This window comes from Pollachius pollachius (assembly GCF_949987615.1).
Source record: "Pollachius pollachius genome assembly, chromosome: 13".
Classification (NCBI taxonomy): domain Eukaryota; kingdom Metazoa; phylum Chordata; class Actinopteri; order Gadiformes; family Gadidae; genus Pollachius; species Pollachius pollachius.
Window position 1 is genome coordinate 16,629,538 of NC_136946.1, and position 19,409 is coordinate 16,648,946.

General features: G+C 44.2%; 1 protein-coding gene across 1 annotated transcript; it reads right to left on the reverse strand.

The window, feature by feature from the left end:
• Positions 1–6,761: 6,761 nt before the first annotated feature.
• tmem200b (transmembrane protein 200B) lies at positions 6,762–8,000 on the reverse strand (the record flags this gene model as incomplete). Its single annotated transcript, XM_079749398.1, has 1 exon — positions 6,762–8,000. One exon carries the CDS (start codon positions 7,998–8,000, stop codon positions 6,762–6,764), a length of 1,239 nt encoding a protein of 412 aa, XP_079605524.1.
• Between the last annotated feature and the right edge of the window lie 11,409 nt (positions 8,001–19,409).

Below are 19,409 nucleotides of genomic sequence, written 5' to 3' on the forward strand. Positions count from 1 at the left end.
CTCTGAGAGGGTCTGCTTGATGGCAGAGTTGTGGTTTGGCGAAACGCCGGTTCAAACCACCTACATTTTCTCTCTAAATGAATGCCATATGCAGTGACACACATTTCTATTCAGCAGGATTTATTCAACTGGAAAATATAGTGTTGGTGTGACATACATTGCTTCGAAAATAGTAGAACATGCTATTAAGAATTCATAACATGTGTAGAAATCAGTAGCTGCATTTGAAGAGCATCAGAATACATGACCCCATGGAGACAGGATGCCATGTTCCTGTCATCTCACTGATGTAACCCAACATCTTCCTGGTCAAGTTTAATGCAGGCGTGATGTCTCTGGCTCCTAGTATATGATCCACGACGTCAAGGTCAAATAGAAGGAGGCTGGGTGTATATCTACTTGGGGATTCAAAGTCCTTTAGAAATACTGAGCTGTACTGACAATAAAGCATGAACATGGGGACTTGGAGGCAATTAGAGTTAGCGTCATCAGTGGAAAATGTAGATTTAATCCCCCCCAAAAAAGTGTATGGGGAACAATACATGTAGTCATTAAAGAATGACTCTGGGCTTTGTGAAACATTAAAAAATCCCTGACTCTGAAAGGGCACAATTTAATACTACTGAAAATTAAGCAAATAAAAACAGATGTACTTGCCAATACCAATTTGCCAAGATTTTTATGTCTTTAGCACTTTACTGCTTACTTTAATTGCAGTTACTATGGTGAGCTACTATGGTCTGTTGGGATAACAACAGGAGCTTGCTTTTATTGCTAATAAATGCCAATATACATTTTTTTTTGAGAATTATATTGATACTCAATCTCTAGCACCTCTACGGTCTCAAAGAACATTTCTATCTATTATCCTATGACGTATTAGAAATGGTGCGTTACTCCGACCGAATTTTGTGTGACTAAACGTAGAGTTTGGTCGTGTTAACAACAAGCTTGCTTGCAGTGTTGTTGGACATCATTGTCCAAACCTTCATTGGCCACAACCAGAAAATGCACCATAACGTGTACACTTTTGTTGCGTTTCACACAAAATACTAAAGAAATATTACATAAAGAATGTGGTTGCGTTAATGTGACATCTCCTAGACATTATTTGCACTAATGGCTTTACATCCAACGGAGGCCAACTACTGCATCGTTCGCATCGCCCTTGTCTTGGCCAAAACCTTAATACAGTGCGAAGACTATAGCTAACTGCCAACCAGCACGCGCATCCTGTGGTGCATTTCGAGGAAATCATTCTCCCTACAAGCAGGGTGCGGTAATATATATTTGTCTTTCAAAGAGACACCGGAAGACCTAGGACTGAGGTATATAAAATCACGAAACAAAGCAGCGTTTGCCTACCCTTTCACACCGCTCTTGCTCAGACGGTTTTGTAGTATAGCTACTTCGGATCGACGTTATGTGAAAATAATGAATGATCAGAATTCAGATGAGAGAAAGTGGAAGAAGTGGAAAAATCAGCCAATCCAAGATTCCTCTCACCGACGCCTCCGTCACACCGCAGGAACTAGGGCCCCAGACACTCCCCGAGGGCCCCACATGTCGGATGGCCGACCTTGGGGCCGGTGTGTCGGGGCCTTGAGCTGTTTGTTATCGGCTCAGTGAGATGTGACTTCTGAAAGTGCACAGCGAGTGAAACATGCAGCTGGAGTGAGAACGCTGATCTGTAATCCACAGAACGCGCTGCAGAGTAATCCTTTAGGGCGACAGCACCCCGTCAATGAGAGTCCTCTTAAATGGCTCTCTGCCGCTGGCAGGCTCCCATTATATTCTAACATTATAGACGGGATCAGAGAAATAAAGCTAGTTTCTGCACTTTTGCTTGATTACGGCCTGTTTGTTACAGTGTCTGAGTAAGTCTCACTGAGGTAGAAGTCTCTCAGGAGTTAAGTTGTAAAACGGTCTGACGGTGGAACGGTGAAGTGCCAGCTGGAGAGAGCAGAGTTTGTTGTGTTGGACTATAGAAAACGTAGCTCAGGGTTATTTTAAAGATTTAAAAAGGGTGACGCAGTGTTGAGATTGAAATGACAATAGGGAAAAAACAACGATTATTTCAGTGCGTCTAAATCTTCACCAGTGTGACTTATCCCTCTGCTGAGAGGATCATGAATTGTAGCGCTGGCCCGGTAGCACTGCACTCTCTGTGAGCTGTGTACAGTCAACAGGCCCCACAGCAAGACAAATAGGGACATAAAAACCAAGAACATCACAAACGACAAGGACAAATAAAAAAGAGTTTTGCTGCTCAGAATTCTTTCAAAGCAAAACCGTCACAAAACATGTAATGGGAACGGATGTCGGAATTCGCTCTGTCGCCGCTAAACCCGTGTTCCTGAAAGCCCTCCATCTCGCCAACAATCCTGACAGGGGACATCCACGTCCATGCTTTCCGTCGGGAGATGAAAAGGCCTGGGAGTGAGTTTATCCTCCAGCGGGGACCAATTGGCCGTTAAATACTGTTCTCGCCGCTCCCTGGAATGGGAGCAGAGGTGAATATTCAGTGTGAGCGAACAGCTACTCCCTGCCTGCTGCAGATCAATTCCACTTCACTTAATCGAGTCATTCACCGGCATCAGCACCAATTTTAAACTAAATCAATGAATTGATTATATATCGAAAAGCTAAACTACCTTGTTGAGAAGCCCTTTCCCAGCACCACTACCCAAATGGGAGGCTCAATGTGTAATTTGGCAAATTGTTCCTTTAGTTAACCTGCATATCACATGCCTATTGTGGCTCTCCTCCTGCATTGGAGTCCTGTCTAGTGAGGACAAGCTGCAGCATTTCATCTGTGACTGCTGGAGGGAGGTCTGTGGTGGCCAGTAGCTCTCTGTGTAGTCACCTGCACACGGATCAGGTCAGCTTACACAGCATCTCAACACGCCCTGATAAATCGCAATCAACTCATTTAAACAATTATGAACGACAATTGTCGTGTTGAATGTATTTAATATGAATTGTTTTAATTGATAACTGATTGCCTTTCATTTGAGTTGTTGTCTTGAGTATTTTCACTAATTGCTGTTAATGAGTTGTTCAATCATGTCTGTGATAGAATAACTGGCTTCACAATGGCTTTGGAAACTGTTTTCCTCCCCCAGTGTTGACGTACATTGTCATCCCATCTACTTGTGTCTGCTTGCAGCATGGGAAGCCTTTCAGCCTGTAGACGTGACAAAGGGCTGAACCATGCAACGCAAGGGTCCCAGGGGACCATTGAGAAGAACACAAATTGATTTACCCATTTTGTGTAACACTATTCTGCGTGCCATCTACATCCACACACACACACACACACACAGGCACACACACACACACACACACACACACACAGACAAACACTCACACTCACACACAGATCGACACACAGGCACACACACACAGACCGACACAAAGGCACACACACACACACACACACGCACACACACACACACACACACACACACACACGCACACACACACACACAGAGACAACAGACAGAGAACAGACTGTCACACTGTAGATTCTCCCTATTAAGTTAGGATCTACAGTGAAAGACTTCTTGACAACAGGAGGCTCTGTTTCTGTCAATAGTCAGCAACAAGACCCATTATACATGCAACGTGCAACGTGCAAATCCCACAGGTTAACGGCTCACGTACTGAGGTGTACCAAGTACTGCTTTGAATAAATAAAGTTGACTTTCTGCAGAACATAAGAGTTAGTGCCCACGCCGATCAGACACAGGACGCTGGACCTCATTGAGCTGGGAGGATTTTGATTCGGTTATGGCAAATCTAATTATGGAAATAATTTCTGATGGTTGCCGTGAAGTACATCAATTATAATATCAAAGCAAAACGATCTAAGTCCCTGAACTGCTTGCAAATAAAAACAAATGTTCATATTTATAAGCCCTTTATATTTGACCAATATGATGTGAGAAACACATACACGGTGGCACCATTATATGCTTGGCCAACATCATACATACGCTGATGCTAGCAAACATACATCAGAAAAATGCCCTGCTGGAATAGTCAAATAAAGCTCTATGTTAAGAGTAGACATCGCTGCAGGCTAGTCTTTAGTGGCCCAGTTCCCTTCAGTCTGCCAGAGTAACGGACACAGGTCCCCTTCTCTGGGCAGGATATACGTCGCACCTCATCGCCTCCACAGCCCAGGATCACAGCAATAGGGACAGCAGTGGGATAGGGGAAGCTGCCTTTATAGAAGCTCAACTGTTTCCTTTCACAGGATTTTCCCAGTGTGAAGCTATGCTCCAGGGTTCCTCAAGTCTCCAAACACTTCAGGGGAACCGAGTGACAGCGACAGCTGCTCCGCTTGGGTGACGAATCACGCCTTACCTGGCATCAGGTAATACACCTTTCATTTCATTGGCCCACATAATAGAAAAGGAATCCCCATTTCAAGGGACAAGCGATGATGAAGTAGTCAGGTCAAAGCTGGTATAAAACTATGGCAGCTGAGCCTACCCAACGCCAGCAGAACCATTTCTTAGGTTGACATGTTTTGGTTTTGAGCATATTTAATTTGATTTAACATACATGTATTTCTTAAGAATAGAAGACGATACATATATGATAAAGATACATTTAAATCATTGAAGAACCCATGCAGTATCTCCCCAGCACCCCCCCCCCCCCCCCCCCCCCCCCCCCCCCCAGGTCCACATACAGTACTTCCTCTCCATCTTTGGATGTATAGGAGTTTGTAATACTAGCATCGGGAGCCATGAGGCTGTAAACATCACAACACAGCTGCCTCTACCACAGTGTTCCCGAGTCAGGTGGGAGGGCACTGTGAGACAGAGGGAGGAACATGACAAGATGTTCCCTCCTGCTGAGCATTAGGGCTCCTCACTATTCACCGCAGCAAGAGGACACGGGTTGCATTTCTTTACCCTTGGGTGGAATAATCGTGACATGTTAACAAAGTGTTTGTACTGTAGCAGCAGATGATTTAGTGTCGGGGGGGAGGTCTTTAGTGTCAAAGAAATGTGGCGAATACTTTGGCATGACAATGTTTAATTTGGTGGTCTGCACAAGACTTTCAAAGACATTTCAAAGTCGTTGATCGTTGGGTTAAAGGAGAGCTTCTATTGCTTGGATACATTGAGAAGACAAACCGTCAAAACACAACGTACACGAAAACAACACTGAGGACTGGTACGCGCAACACAGTATGTGGGGGTGACACGAGCCCGGCTGATACTGACATTTACAAAACAAATTAAACACGATGATGTTTGGGGATGAAGAAAAAAGTATCTGATGTTCATAGGTGGGCAAATATTTGCAGTACAAAAATAAATCGCTCTTATTTGGTTGTCAAAATTGTGACCAAGATATAGAGGCCAAATGGAGGACCCCTTTCAGTTCAGCACCCCCTGAACCTAGCTACCAATGGTTGAATATTTTATGCAGTATATATATATATTATATTTTAGCTGATTTCTTTGGAAATGGAATTGTCGTCAATAATACTCATGAAAACAACAATGAAAACTTGTGAAACCGGAATTAGGCAATGGTCAAAAATATAGCCTGGGTTACACCATGATATTATTTGTGAGACATACATTTTTTTTTACATTGCATGACATATACTGTATATTGTATTGTATTGACATATACAACCGCTTATACATTGATACCAGTATCAATATAAAAAACAATATCAGTTGGGCTCTGGAAAAACCTTTTTGCTTTCATCATCCCGGAATCCAACTTCCTTTTCTCTACGTGGTTTCACATGCATGCAAGAATGCTGATCACCACGTCCTTTCCCCCCCCCCCCCCCCCCCCCCACACACACACACACACACACACACACACACACACACACACACACACACACACACACACACACAGTTATCCATTCCAGTACGTTGTGTTGGTACTGAGCTGTAGCAGGAGTGACCCTCTGCTTAAACACAGAATTCACTTAAAGGTGGCGCATAACACATTAGCACTAATGCGCTAATGCTAACTGCTGTAATGAGATGGAGAATAGGAAGATTAGGACAAAACATACGATTCTCCTCAGCACAGATTAACTCATATTTCCCCTTGTTAACGTTCGCTGTAGTGGCTGAGTCATGTTGCATAAAGATGTGACATCCTGTACATCGCTACCATGCAATGCTTTAAGAATATGGGACTTCCAACTGGAACAACAACAATAGAAAACAAGCTCTTCTCTATCTGGGGAAGCTGTTAGCACCGTACAGGCTAGAGCTCCAGGTAGTTTAGTGTTCAATGGATTGCACAGTGAAGCCGTCCCTTAATCTGGCCTTTCTTCCCCTCTCAACGGGCTTCCTGGTGTGTTGGAAGAACAAGCAACTGCTTTAGCAACAAGAGATAAGTCACTTTTCTGCACTGCCAACAAAACTGCCAAGCGATTCGACTCTTGGTTCACCTTCAAAAAAGACAAAATCAAAAAGAGAATCCAGATAACCCTTCTCCAGACCAAGGCCTTTGTTAGAATGATAAATCCAATGGATTAAACCAAGGCGGTATGTTGTGTCTATACACCCTTCAGGAATAGAATTGACATCAATTTCAAATCCGGCGCTCCAGCGGTTCCGTGAGCTTGCATGTCATTTCAAATATAGTGCGACATGAATACCCAGGGAAAAAAAATAAAAGCACCCCTCCTTCCTCAACAAACGACTGCGCATCGAAGAAAATAAATCCTTTGACCGTGAGAAGAAGGGAGGCCATGATGAACCCCCTCACTGGAACGGCCCGGAGCCGAAGCTCTTGTCCCACGGAGAACATTGCTGCTCCATCTGATCCAGAAGCCTGTCCACCGAGTCCTCCTTGTTCTCCAGCTTCAGGTACCTCCTCCCACAGCCCAGGTCCAGCCGGGGCCAGCTGCGGTGGGCCTCCTCCTCGCTCGGCCTCCCCTCGGTCGGCGGCGGCCCCCTCTGCTCCGGGACGTTGACACAAACCTGCAGGCTGGCCTCCCTCCTCATGGCCCTGTGCTCCCCGCGCTCCAGGCCGCCCTCCCGCAGGAGCGGGGCCCCGCGGGGGTTAGTCCTGTAGCTGACGCTGTGGCAGCGCCGGGGCGTGGCCACTTCCAGGTCGTCGCCCGCCAGAGTGGACATGGAGCTGGCCGACACCAGGCAGCTGCTGTGCTTGGAGCTGGAGGCCAGGCGGACCGGAGGCACGGCGTCGGCGGCGGCCTCCTGCCCGGGGTTGAGCCTGGAGGTGAGGTCCGTCGCGCTGGAGTTGCGGGAGCTGGAGGAGGAGTGAAGGGAGGGGGTGGAGGCCGACTCCTGGTGGTGCAGCGCCTGGGTCCACTGAACCGCCTGCTGGTATTTCCCCTCTGCCGTCTCTTCCTGCTGCTGCTGCTGCTGAGACCTGGTGATTAGCAGGGGCTCGGAGCTGGCCTGCAGACACAGGATGTTGAGGTGGGCGGCGGGCAGGGTGCTCACCCACTGGTAATGCTTGGCCATGGAATTAGTCACGGCCATCTCGGTCAGGTCTGCCGAGGGCACCACGGCGGACACGGAGCAGATGACGTTGCGCATCTGCGCCAGCAGCACCTGGGTCTCCCGGTCGCGGTTCTCATAGAGGACCGTGTTGGCGCAGATCAGGATGAAGAGCCCCACCCCCATGATGACCGGACCCAGGAGCTTCATGCGCTCGCTGTGGATGAGTCCGGCCGTGGTCAGCAAGCTCTTGGCTCCCAGGCTCCAGCTCGACGTCTGAGTGTTGGAGACGCCCTCCGCCTTGCCGGGTCCCAGCATGGAAGCCCGAGAGATCCTGTACGGCCAGTAGCCCGCCACAGCTAGCCCCGTGCCCACCACCACCACCACGATCCCCAGCACCAGGAAGGCCCCTGGGATGGAGCGAATGCGCAGTTTGCCTCGGATGACCCCCACTTTCTTCTTCTTGCTCCGCAGGCTGAAGCGGGACATGTGGGTCCGGTGGGACGGGGAGAGGGTGGGAAGGCCTTTGGTCTTCATGGTGCGGCTCGGGGCAGAGACTCTGGAGGTTCTAGCACAACGAGAGGTCTGGAGCAAGGGAGGGTGGAGTTAATGACAGAAGGATAATGGCCGCTTTCTCATTTCTATCAGCTCATTAAAACCCACCGACGCAATTTTAATGTGGTGTTCATTGGAGCTCTAACAGCAAAAGCGGCTGCTATTGTTTTACAGCACTGGGACTATTGTGGCAGGTTTTGATGGTGTGATAAACTGTTTTGTTAACACTGCAGTCTCCACACAATGTGATATAACACACCAATATGTCAATTGGATATGCACATTTTTATCATTTTTGAATAGGCACAAACAACTTTTTTTAGTCTGTTCCTGTTCACCACACATTCATGTTAAACAATGACCACTGCTGATAGTCATACAAGTGAGAACTCTCCCAGGCTGTTGGGCTCAGCTGTGAACCCGCTAAGCTAAAAAACAAAAGTTGGGTAAGACGTGAAGATGTGCCTTTCTCATCAGCCTCCCCACAGAACCATAAACAAAGGGCAGTGTCATGGAAAACAACAGCTTCAAACCAACTGGACACACAAACATTGGATAGGAAATGTAGTGAAACACAAGATGGCTGTTTGGTCTAACATGTCATATATAGCGGGCAGCTACACGGTATAGGTAGAAAGTACACCTCCTTTATAGTTATTTAATTAGTGGCCCAGCCAAAGGGATAAATGTTGCACTCAAAATAAATCTAGGTTTGAACTCAGCATGAAACCCAATTGACTAACGATTCTAAGGGCTACAATATCGCCACTTTCATTTTGCCTTTAACTTTTTGATGTTGTCGTGTAGATATACAATATGCCGATGCACTCATAGCCTGAGTCAGGCCTGAGGAGAACCTTTGATCATCTCATCAGTAGGCCTAGTTAGTTTCATATGTCCTTTTCAAATCTGTGTTCAACTATTTAACAGCAACACTATCCAATTGAACTACAATTAGAACCATGGGACACTAACCTATATGTAATGAACAACATTACTGATTATGATAGCCTACCACAAGCAGCAACATAAAGAACTGTAGCAGAAGCTGCCTCTGATTGCACGTGTGAGTCTACCTGTTACCTCTAGTATAAGATATAATCACCTTATGCCCAAAACAACAAAGTTATTCAGAATAAGGTTACAGTTTCACTAAGCGAATCAAGAAGAAGAAATGTGTTTATCCATCAGTCAGTGTTCATCCCAAATCTGTGTTGAATGTAAACGAGAGGACGTTGAGATTTCATTGAGGTGACTGATTCGTCGCATTCGGACAATGAATGACTACACACAAAATACAGAATTAATATAGCCTGAAAATCCCAAAGTTATTATTATGTTGTGATATTCGCTTAAATTAAGACTGTTTACCAGGGCAGGGTGGAACCGCAGGAGGATTTCCACCCGTTGCTCTGTAAGAATGCCTTTCTTTTCTGCAAGAAACCAAGCCAATGCAACAGACACATAGGACTCTGCTAAGAGGTCTAAGAATTGAAATCCTTACAGAAATTTGCCAAATTGAAGCGAGATCCAAAATAAAAACAATAAAGAACACAAAATGAAGAGCCAACTACTAACTATACAATCTGAACCTGAAATGTCAACGTGTGTTGCGTTAGTCGAACAATGCTCAATCCGCGAAGAGACGCAAATGAAAAAGACGCAAATGCTGCATTAGGCGTTTTACCTTCAGACGGACGGGGAAGGAGTAAGGAGTAAGAACTCAAGGATGAGGACTTACCTTAGCGGAGCATCTTGCTGAGATGTTCGGCGTGCAGAGTGTTGCCGTCGGAAGGGGGCTCACATGGTGACGGTGGACCGGGGGGCACCGGGACGCGGTGATGCTGAAGGACTCACAGTGCCCTGCAGGACTGGGAGCTTCATAGTTGATGTCGTTGCTGTAATTCTCCTTTCAACAACCTGTAGAAAGATCAGGCTGTGAAACGAGTGCAAAAAGGGACGAAGAGGACGACCATGAAAAAGAATCTCCCGACTACAGTTACAGTACAATTATATATAATCTTAAAGGTGCGAATTAATGAGGTTAGGCGAATAACCATTCAGGATCCTTCCTGAAATATCGGACAATATAAATAGTGCACCAAATAATGGTCAAGAAACGTTCCAGTAGGCATAACTGTTATAGGTCATAATAATGAGGTTGTGTCCTTGGTTCCACTAAGCACTTAGCCTAGATGTTGGATAAGCATCTTTGACAAGGAGACTAGCGTAGTGCCCCCCCGCACCCCCCTCTACAAAACCAGTTATTACGTAATCAAATGGGATCTGAGCATACCTAACCCAGTCAGATGATGCTCCCTTCTGCTCCCTTTCCAAAAGTTGCAGGATTCACTGCAGCTTTATTTCCCCAGGAATGAAACGTTCCTGCAGGATTTTCAAAATAAACGGTTCAAAACTTTATTAACGCCCTTTGAAAATCGCCCAATTGCAAAGTAGGGCTTTCCATGGATGCAAGGCTACCACATGTTGGGAAGATATCAGTCTCTATTTGCTCACAACCAAAACATCATGATCTACATTTCAAAAAATTAGCTTTATGTGACATTGATATTTTAAATGTAAGTTTTTGTGATTAACTGCAAATAAAGTAGCCCTAGTCGTATATCGTCAATATGTTAATACTATTTCACAGATAAATACTGAAAGAGGTCGGGAGAGAGATACAGAAAGATAACAGTACTTCACCACAAAACTAAACCACCAATTATTTATTACTGCTGTTTCAGCGCATTTTTGATTACATTTCAGCAACCATGGAAATTAATTGAAAATGAAAAGCTTTTGTTGTTTTATTTTCCAGACGCTCACAATCAAAGTGACTTTTTGTAATTGTTTGTTAAGTAAGTGCTCCATCTACTGGTAGTAATTGGAATACGTGTCCTAGTATGTATACGTATACCTACGTGAATATCCAAGACCAAAACCACAAAACACAAGAAAGGGAATGTGAAAGATGATCATGACTTTGCTCGCCAGAAGCGGGCAGTCATATCAAACTTTGTTCTATAAACAGAGCAGTCAGGTTGATTTAGTGTCAAATTGAAAGTATGGAAGGTCTTTTTCACAAACAGTGTGTGCTGGGAAGCAGGGACAAGTCTGTTTGTTCGCAACCATCCTTTACAAACAGAGAGACAGAGAGGATTAAATGTGAGGGTAACTGGGAACTCCACCCTCCACTGTAACTTCCCCACCGGGTAACTGGGAACACCACCCTCCACTGTAACTTCCCCACCGGGTAACTGGGAACACCACCCTCCACTGTAACTTCCCCACCGGGTGACTGGGAACTCCACCCTCCACTGTAACTTCCCCACCGGGTAACTGGGAACTCCACCCTCCACTGTAACTTCCCCACCGGGTAACTGGGAACACCACCCTCCACTGTAACTTCCCCACCGGGTGACTGGGAACACCACCCTCCACTGTAACTTCCCCACCGGGTAACTGGGAACTCCACCCTCCACTGTAACTTCCCCACCGGGTAACTGGGAACACCACCCTCCACTGTAACTTCCCCACCGGGTAACTGGGAACTCCACCCTCCACTGTAACTTCCCCACCGGGTAACTGGGAACTCCACCCTCCACTGTAACTTCCCCACCGGGTGACTGGGAACACCACCCTCCACTGTAACTTCCCCACCGGATAACTGGGAACACCACCCTCCAGCCTGTGTGTTGGCCAGACCCCAGGGGGCCGGAAATCAGGGGCCGTACCAGGGCGGGGGGGGGCTGGACCAGGCTGAGGGGGGCGGGACCAGGGCGAGGGGGGCGGGACCAGGGTGAGGGGGGGCCGGACCAGGGAGAGGGGGGGCCGGACCAGGGCGAGGGAGGGCTGGACCAGGCCGAGGGGGGCGGGACCAGGCCAAGGGGGGCGGGACCAGGGCGAGGGGGGGCGGGACCAGGCTGAGGGGGGCGGGACCAGGGCGAGGGGGGCGGGACCAGGGCGAGGGGGGGCGGGACCAGGGCTGGTTGGTGTGGTTTAAAGTCAATGTGCCTTACTGGGCAGTGCAGTAGGCCTACCTTTGGTAGGCTAACTGGGTAAATATACCAAGGATATTGAGGTTGTTATAGAGGTGTTACTAATAATCCTTATGATATTAGTGTAATTGATATTAGGTTAGGTCGACTCTTGGTTGGATAGTTCAATAGTTTCAAATTAAACAAAAAACTCACTGTTAGCAATACATTTATCTTGCTTCGTTGATATGAGACATTTCCAAAGGAAAGAGGATGTGACAAATGTAAAGTAAAGTGAGGATTGGAGCTAGGATTGGTCTTTAGGTCATGCATGCTGGGAGTGATAGCCAGCACTGTTCCTAAGGGTTCCTTCACCTCCAAAAAGAAGGCAGCAGTTGGACCGATTTGTCAGTGTGTCTGAAGATAATAAGAAGATGTTCCTAATATTTAGGAACATCTTTCATTTAAATGATGATGATGTCCCTCTGTGCACAAATCAAATCCTTTTTCACTATCGGCCAAATATTTTGACGTCGATTTAAGCCATTATATGCTATGCTCTTATAATGACCTCACATGGTCATTTAACTTATTTCATTCGTTTATTAGATAGTATAATTATAATGCAGAATTACATCATATATAATTTTGTATTATTTTTTTCTAAATGTGACTTTGTGGGGAAAGGGGGAGTATGTATGCAGATCAACAGACTTTGTGGTCCAAAAACGTTTCAAATCAGGACAAAGACAGCAGTCTCCCTCATTAAGGTGCAGGAGCTCCCCAGGTGACACCCTTAAGATCTGAATCACGTTTCCTTTTGATGGAAAACAGGCCTAAGCCTTTATCCTCCCCATAGCTAAGAGGATTACCCAGACATGTTAGCCCCCTCATTTGCATTCGTTTGTATCACAGGAATTCTGCTAAGCCCCAATCACTTTTTCAAGTTTCTCCCTTGCTACCTTATTTTGTATATTTTTTTTACTGTGTTATGTGAAATCCTGTGTAAGCTCTCCGTCCACCTCCAGCTAGTCGAAAGGAGCCTTGGAAGTTTTTAGTAGTTAATCACGTATCCCTGTTAGGGGTCCCTGCGACCATGCGCACCTCTGGTCTGTATATGAAGAGGGGGCTGGAAGTAGAATTATAGTGGTATAGTGTGTGTGTGTGTGTGTGTGTGTGTGTGTGTGTGTGTGAGTAGTTAATCACATATCCCTTGGGGTCCCCGCGACCGTACCTACATCCGGTTTGGGGGGAGTGGGGTCTGGAAGTAGTATTATGGCCCACTGTGTCAGAGGTGAGTTTGGTGTGTGTGTTTGTTTGTGTGTGTGTGCGTGTGTGTGTGTGTGTGTGTGTGTGGGGGGGGGGGGGGGGGGGGGGTTATGTGATGGAAAATCTACATGTTGTTACGTTTTTGTCTATCTATGAACTTAAGTGTTACTATTTTGTGTGATGCATATATTGCCTGCCTTCTACTCTCCTTTCGTGTGATGTAATCTATTGACGCATTCTGTTTCCGTGAAATCCTTTGATGTGTGGGTCTGTTCCTCGACTCCCTGGGGAGCGTCGAGAAAGCAAAGGGTTACATGATACGGCCGCGACCCCCTTTTATGACATCCTGGGGAGCTTCAATTGTAAAGATTACCATCTGGTAAACAAAGGCTTTCGGTTTATTGGGGTACAGCTCCCCTCCAGAACCCAACCTAAGTGAATAAGAACTCATTACTTCGAACACTCGGTGGACTTATCTTTGCGTACCTTTAGAGTATGAAGTAAGACGCAGGGCGAACTCCCATCTGAGGCCTCAGATTATTGTAGTGTATGCCTGTTATGTTGTTTGTTGATGCATGTTGTGATGTACCTTTGTTCGTACTTTTATTACAAATATATATGACCACCAATTGTCTACAAGTATTGTGTGCTTTTTGCATCTAAATGTCTCATCTGTCTTAGACGCAAACTGATAGAGAAATTGCCACGACAGTTAACAGGTTGGGTTAATCTTTGTCTAAATTCTGGTGGGGGCCAGGCTGTGGGAGCCAGGATGCGAGTTAGGAATAGAGAGCAATAAAAAGTATCTGGCTTTTGTGTTAAAAAAAGGCACACATATTAAAAAGACAGATCTCACAGATGACTAGCTATTATTTAAGACAGCTTTTATCAGTTGCTACTATTTTTAGTGGTATTAACTTGCTCATTTACAAAAGTAAATGTAAATGACACCTTGGAGGTGGGGGTGTGTGAACACCCACCCCTGACGGAGGTAAGGGAAGCCCTGTGTCTATTGGCTAGGGCCCGATGACTCAGGGGGTGGGGGTGGGGGTAATGCTTAGCATACCAGCAAGTCTTTTTTGGAAGCAGTGACCCATCCGACGACAACATGCTGACTGGTTGTAAGTATTTCTTAGACCCTTACTATATTTCAGATATATCATGAATATGACAAGGACCCACAACCATGTATGTTATTATTTCATAGCGTTTACTCTATCACTCTATTATTATCATGTTTAACATTGCTATCCCACTATTATCATTAGTAGTAGCTTATGTGTGTAGACAATACCAATACCCCACCAGACATGCCCCCAGTGGTAACTACTCAATTCCATCAATCAAAACAAACTCAAAATAAGGCACAGTGCTATGTAACAAGTGAAGCGACACCTCATGGCTGTTTGCACTGAATCCTAGTATGTATTGCTACATTTTAGGCAAGGCCAGGCAACTTTATTTATATAGCACTTTTCATACACAAGGCAGACTCAAAGTGCTCCACATATAAACATTGTCATACAATAAAATTAATTTAAAAATAATTAATAGAAAAGAAAACATATGCAAAAAATTGGTAAAACAGATAAAAAATAAAAGCCAAAGTTAAAAAAGCATTTTAGAAAGAAAAAAAGAAAATAAAGGTAAAGTTAAAAAGGCTTTTATTTTTAGAAAGTGCAATGTACTTAATATTTAGCAGAAAGCTAAAGCAAATATAAAAGTCTTCAGTCTTGTTTTAAAAGTGGTCCGAGTTGGGGCAAGTCTTAAATCCTCAGGGAGTTTATTCCAGCTATTTGTTGCCTAGTCACTAAATCCTGCTTTCCCATGTTTCGTGTTTACTCTGGGGATAATTTACAGATTGGTCTCAAAAGATCTTAGTGGTGTAGAAGGCTTATGTAGTGGAAGCATATCAGTTAAATATTTTGGCCCTGAACCATGTAGGGATTTATAGGTTAGCAACATTATTTTAAAATCAATTCTCTGACCTACAGGAAGCCAATGTAACGATTTAAGAATTAGTGTAATATGTTCAAATTTGTTGGTCTTTGTTAGAACTCCAGCAGCATTTTACTTTTATTGACTATTTACTTTTGTTTTATTTTTGTTGTTGTTCGTTATGGTTTTGTTATCCATTCTTTTCCTGTTTTTTTTCTGTTGTCTTGTGTGTTGAATCTTGTCTTGTTATATGTCATGTGTGGACCCCAGGAAAAGTAGTTGATGTCTTCTGCATCAGCTAATGGGGATCCAAATAAAATCCATAAATCCATATCTAACTATCTGTATTTCTATCTATCTAGCTTTTGTTTCCCTAGTGCCAGTGGAACAGCCTTGGGGATTGACCCTACCTTTGACCACAGACCACCTCAGGGCTGTCAGACATCCTGTTAGCAATTGCCTGTCCTGGTGGTAGATAAACCATAATGCACAATGCCAGCCATCGAAATAGGTTACATGCATACTACACACTTTAATATACATTTATATTGGTGAACATATCTCGTATATACCATCCCATCTTTTCCCCCCACACTCATTTGACATGTTACTATACGGATAACTATAGTATTTCATATCATAGATAAAACACCCCTTTTAACACTTTAACGTTCACAGACTCCAACTCTCACTCCCCCATCTAGGCATATCCCACACACAAATAACTTTACGCAGGGCAGGTGGTGCTCTACATAGTAGCTTAAGTACTCTGATACACTGTTCATTCAAAAGACAACTAAAAACCTATCTCTTCAGGACCACCTACAACATTTGGCAAATCATCCTCCGCCATCTTCCACTCTCTCCCGCTCTCTTAATGTGTTGCCTATTGTTGTGGTGTGGTTTATTTATTCATGTTCCCTTTTGTTTGATTGTCTGTACTGTCTGTATGTATTCCTTTCTTATTTGTAAAGCATCTTTGAGTACTTAGAAAAGCGCTATAAAAAACAGAACAATTATTATTATTATTTTTAAGGTGGTCTCGATTTCTGCTTATACGTGACAACATGGCCTCACTTTGCTCTCTGGGTGTAGACAACTTTTCGGTCTGATAAAATTGCTGTTCTAAGTCTCATATTGTCAGGGGTCGTGGCTTTAAAGTCTACAAGCAGATATCCATACGGCATACTAGTAGTATCGTTAAAGGAGTTTAGAAAATGCTTTGTCTTACACGGAAACATCTGTCTGGCTATCAACAAAATCTGATATTTGTCACGAGGGTTGTTAAACAAAACCATGTAATTTGTATTTATTGTTCGGCTGGTTTTACCTTGCATAAATAAATTCTGTACCAGATACATACAACTGAGGTTACGATGGTGTACATATTTGGTAAAAACATGCTGAACCTCTAAATTATTGCAAGCATCATTCATCAAGTCATCAATAATGAGAAGATTTCTAGCATTGGAGATTTAGGGATCCCTTCCACAAAGTTAATGCACCTCATTTTAACCAATTCGTCATATATAGGTGGCCAGCATGAATAAATATATACTATATTGTCAATCTTTTCTGAAAATAGACCATCATATTTTCAATAACTGTTTCGACAAAGTAGGTTTTGCCGCTGTTTGATGGTCCTGATACTACCTGAACGGGTGTTGAAGGGGTCAAACAAATTGTTCCCCAAAGCCATCTTACCACCCTTCTTGCCCCTCTGATGGGATGGATACTTTGTGACAAAAACCATTAAACATTTGACATTTAACATACGATATATGACATTCTTAATTAACACATTAACAAACTCGTACCCCTTCTTTATCACTACGGGTGATAGCCTAATAGCTAATATCTGTAAGTAAGCGTGGTGTAATCATGAAAGACCCTACGTTTATTGTAAACCACGCACAGACGTTTAACTACCATGGCGTTTTTAAGCAGTAACCTCTTGTTATCTTGAAACATCTACCATCAAGAAAATCTGCAGTGGTGGACATTTCCGTACGTTTACCATCCTTTGTGTCCTGCAGAAAATAATAGATTTGTAATACCTCGTCACTAAAACGTCCATCTTGCTCTTGCGCTTCTCTCACTGTTTGACCTTTGTATCCATACACAGTTACCTCATCCACTAACCTTCTCAGCCCAAAATTGTTCATAACCTTAGTAAGAATGTTAGTACCGCCAGTTGTTTTCACATCAAATATTACCATCTCTCCATGATTTTCCTTTTTGTCCTTACTGCTTCTGGTGATTGTCTGGTTCCTTCCTGCACTGATGTACATAATTGCCAGGGTTTCAATGTCAATCTCAGTCATTTTGTGGCATGGAAAATGCTAACTAATAGCTCTTTTGTTACATGTTAAAATAACAAGATCTTTGCCTTGGTTTTTGGAAGCCTTGTCTTTAAACCTATCACTGGTCTGAAGTGATTCGTACATCGTCCCTGCCTTCTTGCATACAACATTATACGGATCTTCCTTCCTATACTTAATATGTGATGGAAGAAACAGATTAAGACGTCTGAATGAAATAACATTACCAAAATAATATAACAGCAGGGATGCAGAGAGTATTCACAAGACAATAGATCTGTGAAATTTGATATTTTGTGCAAAACAATGTCATTGTAAGAAAATAGTTAGCTTACAGCTAAAAAATAAATGGGTGCAGGATAATTATTATGTTATTGTTAAGAATAGTCTTCATCCCGTGTCATGCGGTACCTTTTCCTCTGGTTCCCCCCCATGTCCATCACCCATTTCCTTTTCTCACATCCATTATCCCAGGAGGCTGCGGCCCTCTGGGATATATATACTATATACTGTCAACAAATACATTCTTTTGTGGTTTTGTTATTCTTATTTGAGTACATGTAATTAAATTTTACACACACACACACACACACACACACACACACAAACACACACACACAATAGATCCCATATCGCATCTTTGAAATATTCAAGGACTATTAATCTTGTACTCTATTCCTTACTCCCATAAATATGCCACTTGTCATGATCATTGCACCTAACAACATAAACTGTAAACACACATTACAGAAGAATGGACATTTATGGTACAGCGGGGGGCGCATTGATCTTGTAGCAATATTCACAACCATAGTTGTTGCCAAAGAAACCCATCCGGTTTTCTATGTAGTGATAGTGATGAGACACAAAGAATAGATATTGTGGCAACCCGCCCCTTAAACCTCGGCCCGGGCGGGTCCGAGGATCAGTGGTGGACGGGGTATACCGCCGCCACCCACCAACGGGCGACAGAGAGCACCACGTCTCTCCCCCCAATCAGCGAGACGGGGGACACCTGGCCGCAGGGAGGAGAAAGCCCCGGAGCCATCTTAAAAAGGACCACAGAGTGGGAGACGGGACGAGAGCGACACGAAGGGATTACTCGACACGCCCGTGGACTAGAGGCTCACGGAGACCCTAGACCGAGCACCTGTACTTCTGACCATTGTTGAATAAATGCCGAGTGCGGCTTAACCCTTGTTGAACGCGTGATTCGTACCTGAAACCTGGCACCTTGGGAAGCGGGCTACCACAATATACATATATTCTTTATACATTTTTTAATAGCTTACAACTGCTGGTCCCGGCCCCACGTTGTTCAGATTACCAACAGCTGTTCTTTGCCTATTCCTTGGAGACCCCGTATCAGACAGACCTACCACATAACATACATGGTCGTGGGTCCGGTTGGTGGTTCACACTACCCTCAGCATCTCTTGGATTCACTAATAACATACTATTCATCAGTCAGATATAAAAACAGTCATACATTGTCATAGTCATGATATATCTGAAATATTGTAAGGGTCTAAGAAATACTTACAACCAGCCAGCATGTTGTCGTCGGATGGGTCACTGCTTCCAAAAAAGACTTGCTGGTATGCTAAGCATTACCCCCACCCCCACCCCCTGAGTCATCGGGCCCTAGCCAATAGACACAGGGCTTCCCTTACCTCCGTCAGGGGTGGGTGTTCACACACCCCACCTCCAAGGTGTCATTTACATTTACTTTTGTAAATGAGCAAGTTAATACCACTAAAAATAGTAGCAACTGATAAAAGCTGTCTTAATTAATAGAATAGTAACATGGTTTCATAGCTAGTCATCTGTGAGATCTGTCTTTTTAATATGTGTGCCTTTTTATAACACAAAAGCCAGATACT